General features: G+C 44.3%; 1 protein-coding gene across 9 annotated transcripts in view; it reads right to left on the bottom strand.

Annotated features, from left to right (window-relative positions):
- Positions 1–2,223: 2,223 nt before the first annotated feature.
- Positions 2,224–6,000, bottom strand: part of TIAM1 (TIAM Rac1 associated GEF 1) — a 382,305-nt gene continuing 378,528 nt past the window's right edge. For all 9 annotated transcript variants that reach the window (XM_042999074.1, XM_042999077.1, XM_015542057.2 and 6 more), the window contains one exon: positions 2,224–3,530. In XM_042999074.1, coding sequence (XP_042855008.1) covers positions 3,061–3,530 — 470 coding nt within the window. In that variant the 3' untranslated portion in view covers positions 2,224–3,060. The remainder of the gene's footprint in view (positions 3,531–6,000) is intronic.

The following is a 6,000-nucleotide window of genomic DNA, read 5'->3' as shown; positions in this document are numbered from 1 at the left end:
TTAAAATATTAAGGTTTAGGTTTTTAAAAAAGTATCGGGGCATCTGGGTGCCTCCACTCGTTAAACACTGACTCTTGATTTTGGCTCCGGTCACGATCCCACGGTTTGTGTCCTCGCTGACAGTGTGGAGCCTGCTTGGGATTCTCTCTCTGTCCCTCTCTGTTCCTCTCCTACTTTCTCTCTCTCAAAATAAGTAAACTTTAAAAAAACAATAAAAATAAAAACAATGCCCCCAAACCACAAAGAACAAGAATCCTGCCCACAAACATACAGAACAGACTGATGGCTGCCAGAGAGGTGGGGGGTGGACAAGATGAGTCAAAGATTCAAAAGGTACAAATTTCCAGTTCTAAGATGAGTAAGTCCTCAGGAAGTAACATACATCATGGTGACTATAGTTAAAATACCATGCTGCAGATCTGAACATACCTAGAAGAGTGGATCTTGAAGGCTCTCATCACAAGAAAAACTATGTATGGTGACAGATATTAACTGTACTACTGAGGAGGCCATTTTGCAATATACACGAATACCAAATCACCTGAAACTAAGATAATATTATAGGTCAATTACACCTCAAGTTGAAAAAATTAAAAAATAACACACAAAAATTTTTTTTTAATGTTTATTATTTTGACAGAGACAGAGTGTGGCCAGGGGAGGAGCTGAGAGTGAGAGAGAGAGACACAGAATCTGAAACAGGCTCCAGGCTTCGGGCTGTCAGCGCAGAGCCCGACGCAGGGCTCGAACTCAGGAACAGCGACATCATGACCTGAGCCGAAGTCAGATACTTGACTGACTGAGCCACCCAGGCACCCCCAACACAAAAAAATTAAAAAAAAAACAACACACAAAAAAACACAAAAGCACGAAAAGCTCTACCAAGTCAGCTTTCCCTTGATGATCACGATAATTATTTAGAGACAGAGAGAGCGAGAGAGAAACAAAAGGGCATTCCCAGGAATCTCCTCTTTCCCGCCGCCAACAGTCCACACCCATCCTCCCATCCAAAAAGGCACAGGACCGTCCAGATACTTTTCAGTATTTTTATTGTTTGACAGGCATTTACAACGTTCCATTCGTAGACCTAAAAACATAAAAATAGACCTTCTTTCAGCTTATAAAAGAAATATATAAGAACTTTTGACATAGACACGTCATGACCTTATGTACAAGAGACAATGGCACCCTCTCTAAGCACCAGACTTTCTAGCATCTGCAGACGGATTGCACTGGGACTAGTGTGGCTATCAGAAGTCTCTGCTTCCGTTTTCCATCTGGACACAATCGAACTAGAGGTGATATGGAACAATGCAGTGGTACAAAGGGTATAGAAACCATTCTAAAGCTTTTTAAGAAAACCAGAAGATATAGCAAAAATTTAATAGAATAAAACTTTCAAAAGATCAAGCTCAAAGCCCTGGAAACCCGAAAGGGGGGGGGGGGGACAGAGGGTGGAAAAGCGGGTAAAGCAAGCAGGGGTACCGGAGCGTGATGTTCTGAACTCTCTATTGTCTGGAAATATAAAGTCATAACTGATTTTTATAAAATATAATTCCTAAAGCTACTATAAAATTCAGGTCTTTAAAGTACCTACTGATGTGTCAAACACCAAATAGATATTTTCCCCAAAAAAGAAAGTTTTCATATTATTGAAACCCTTCTTAGGAAGTGGACATTTGTGAAATGGGAGAAAAAAAAAAAAGCTATAAACCGTTTTAAAAGAATCAAAAGTGCTTTAACTTGTTTTTGTTCTTCCTATTTGGAAATCTGTTGAGAACGTTAGGTTTTTTTAGCGTGTTTACCCTGTTTTCGTTGGCATAGGTTTCTGAAGAGGCTGTTTTGTTAAGGGGTCTGGTGTGGACCGTCAGGAAAGGGACAGGTATTCTATGGATGTGGATGCAACTTTGATGGGAAAACCAATGATCACCATGGCAACCCCTTGAGAAGGAGCCTCCCCTCCCCCGCCACGTGCAACAGACATAACACACTGCCCATCCGGGTGTCATGTTTAATCCAGCCAAGCTCCCATCTCGCATAGAGATTCAAACATTAAAAAAAAAAAAAAAAAAAAAGCAATCTGTTTCTTTAAAAGTTTCTCCTAAGCATCTTGTTGGCCTTTCATATATAAATATAAAATCACCATGCCTCACTCTCTCTGTAAAAGGTAAAATCCTCATTTCTTTAGATTCAGAGTTACACTAGCACTGTAAAATTCTTATCTGTCTGTGCCCCTGCATCTCAAGTAAAATACAAAAAATAGTGTTTTTTTTGTGTTTTTTTTTTTTTTCAAGTGATAAATTTGGATCTCTTCTTAAAGAGTTTGGCATCTTTATAATTCTATGCAAAACTAGAACTTCCGAACACGGACACTGAGTAAGACCAGCCATGGACCAAAACAGAAGAGAGAGAAGAAAACAAACAAACAAACAAAAAACCAACAAAAAAAACCCCAAAAAACAACTCATCAAAACATACATCTCCACCGTCTCCTCACACATTCTTAAAATACACATATTCTCAGACATTTAAGAGGGGAAGGAGTAAGAACATTGTAGACGGTACAGTTGCTTTGTTGTGTTTTGTGTTTGAACGTGGTTTCCCCAACTGAGAGATGGCTCCTGGACTGATTTCAGATAGAGCGACTTTTATTATTGTTAGTTTTTGTGCTGTCCCTTCAACTAATCTGTCGTAACATACTTAAAACACCCGGGGTGATTCTTTTTCCAGGGCTACAGAATCTTTCTTTTTTTTGTTTTATTTTTGAATTTTTCCGGCCCTGATTAGTTGAGGATAAGAGCCCTTAGGAATGTACAGAAGATGGAACTCGAGCTTATTTGGGATTCTGGACAATTCTTTCTGATGTCGTGAGAGATGACGAAGTTGGGTGGCGACGTGGCTTCAGCACAAAGTCAAGCCGCCAAAACCGTGTTTGTGTGTGTGCAAGAGTGCCACCTACGGGGACATTCTCCCCCTTGAGGGGACAGGAGGGAGCAGGGGGAGGGCAGGGCGTGGGGGGTGGGGAGTATCTACACACACTCTCTAGGGGGAAAGTGACAGTCAGATCTCAGTGTTCAGTTTCCTGGAGGGGGCAAAGTCTTCGCGCCTAACCCAGATGACTTCCTCGCTCGGGCCCTCCAGGCCTCCATTGATGCCCGACAGGGCGGCTTGCTTCTTGAGCTGCGTCATGCGGGACGCGTGACTATCCAGGCTTTTGCGGCCTCTCTCCCGCTGACTGATGGACGCAGCCTGAAGCTGCTCGGGCAGGTCTGTGTCCACCGCGGCGCCCTTCACGGACTCACAGAACTCATCATCGTCACTGAGGATGTCTGTCTCCTTGATGTCGTCTTGCTCCTCGTACTGAGCAAGATCGAACTGTTCCTCTACCCATCGGTCAGTGTCCCCGCCACCGGGGGGCTGCTGGGACTCTTTCTCCGGGCTGCTGGCCGAGATGGCATCAGAGTCAATGGTAAACCTGTTTCGAGCCAGTCGCCGCCTCCTTCTGCCAAGAGACTTGCTTGGGGCGGACACTGCACACACACACAAAAATATAAAAAGAAAACCCCCACATGCTTTACATGCGATGAAAATCCAGACAGCAAAGAAAAGAAAAAGAAACGCTAAATGGTATTTATTTGATGTCGTTCGGGGCTTAAAGTCCAGATTTCACCAGTCTGCCTTAGAGTCTTTATTTCACACAGATGTCTGGACTTGGAGGATGTCATAGCAACGGACCGAAGGGCAGGGGGAACAGAGGGACACAGGGGGCTGTCGGTTATGGGGAAAAGGGGATTCACCTCCCTCTGAAACAATCCATTTCTCTACCCTGTGCTGCACCCAGTTGACCTCTGACCCTGGGATTAGTTAGTGCCCTCAGCCCTGACGATGTCCCATGGTGCAGTGCTCTGGGGATCCCCAGGGGCTGTCCCAGGGTCATGTAGCTGGGATGGGTCTCTGGTAAGGGTAGGGGGTGCTTTTAGGGTTCCACTGGCTTCATAGAAATCACACATCAAGGAGGCAGAAGTTTGGGTCCAAGTTATACTGCTCTCTGGGAAACCAAATGTCACATTTCTGGAGGATCTGCAGTGAAGTAAGGGCACGGCGTCCCTCACGCAGAGCCTACAGGAGAGTGGCTCTCAGAGACACCAAGTCTCTAGTCACGGCCCTGCCCGCTTTCTGACAAAGCCCCACGTGAACTGTGAGGCTGAGCAAGTGTGAGCTTTAGTCCCTCCTGACGACATTCTGTGTGTCACCGATTACTCTCCTACAGATCAATTAAAATACCGGTGCCCGAGTGGAATGAGAAAGAAGTCATATATGACACCCATGCCATTGATCCTCGAAGCGCCATATAAAGGGACTCACCATTACGAACAAACAGATCTTTGAATTCGTTTGTTTACCCCACAGCCCTCTAGGAAGCCAGAGTTTTTCAAAACACACAAGACGCCACTCAATCAAGCAAACGAACACTCCCACCACACGCTCACACACAAAAGACACATACACAAGGGACGCCACTGCCTGGTCCCTGCTAGTCAAGGGGCTGTGGCGTTAGACACGAGAAGGTGAAATGCAACATGGGGTTCCCAGTGGAGGGGAAGAGCCTAAACCCCCATTAGGAGCCGCGTTCCCGGCACCTAAGCCCTAAAACCATTAAACTGTTTTCGGTGTAAGAAGTACGATAGCTATTCCCAAGTACTGCCAAACATAGCCATGACTCCAAACACAGCAGGTATACGGGCAGTGGGTCGGATGACGCCCTCACTTGGCTCCCATTCCGGCCATCCTCTGGCTCAGATCCCTAGGTTTCTATCGTTCTACCAGCTGAAAATGGAACAAACGGACATCGCTCTTGATCAAGGAGGGGAATCGAATAAAGGTTTCCAGGAAAAATGGAAAAAAAGAGAAAAAAAAAAAGGCACTACTTTTACTCCAGTGGGAAAAAGCAAAACTTCCTGTTCAGTTTTATCCCAATCCCACCATAGTGGAATCTGGCTGCCTCCAATCGCCATATTAGAACCACCTCAATTCAAAATTGGGCTACTGGAAATATTTTTGCCAATGCTCAAGTATTCAGGGGTAAAGTGTGTTAACATGGGTATTTTTGAAATGTGTCAAAAATACGATGCGTTGATGGATGATAGAAGGACAGATACGGGATAAGGAAAATACAAAACAAAAACAAACCCCAATCATAGAATGGATGGTAGGTTCTGTATGTGTACAATTCTTTCATTTTAATTGGGCCTTTGGCAGACATAAAGTACTTTCAGACTGAGTACTGAGGCAAGACACTTGGCTTTACTGTCCTTTTCAATCAGAACAGAGAAATAAACTACCTGGGTATTTATGACAATGCGCAATGAAGCATGAGTATTTATCCTTTGTTAAAAGGATACTTAAGAACCTGGACGGCTATACAGGGTTCAGGGAGACCATCTCTGACTTGAGTATTCCCAATTCATTGTTAAGACTTGTGACAAACTGGTGCTGGCTGAGCCGCTCAAGCATCATCTTTAAATCGTCTAACGTGAAGATGCTGATGATGATACTGAGGAGTTTGCAGAATGGCCAAAACTTTCTTCAGCTAACTATGAGCCATCGGGCAGACAACTTCCAATCAGCCAAAGCCAACAGGCTGACATTGAGGGTTTTTCTTGGTTTTCATGATGGTGTAACTCTGCATTCGTTTTCGCTCCAAAGGGGTCTTAGCAGGAAAACTTCTGAGTGTCCTACAGACTAAAATTGCTTAGTTTTAAGGTAAATGCAGCTCTGAATTTAGGTTCATTGATTAACAACTGAAACCTAGCCAATGACAAGCACATTTCCTGAGGCTGGCACGCGTATTCGCAATCCGAATTTAAACATTCCCTGGCAAGTAAAAAGGTTAGGCGAGACAATTCTCAGGAGAAGTGCTCTACTGTGAGGTATAAAGGGATCTGCAAAGTTTTCTTCACATGAGGACTCCGCGAGAAATTGTGGATACAAAGGTATGTC

The sequence above is a fragment of the Panthera tigris genome, chromosome C2, assembly GCF_018350195.1.
Source record: "Panthera tigris isolate Pti1 chromosome C2, P.tigris_Pti1_mat1.1, whole genome shotgun sequence".
Classification (NCBI taxonomy): Eukaryota; Metazoa; Chordata; class Mammalia; order Carnivora; family Felidae; genus Panthera; species Panthera tigris.
Note: the sequence above shows the minus strand (reverse complement) of the source record. Positions and strands in the feature narration are given on the sequence as shown.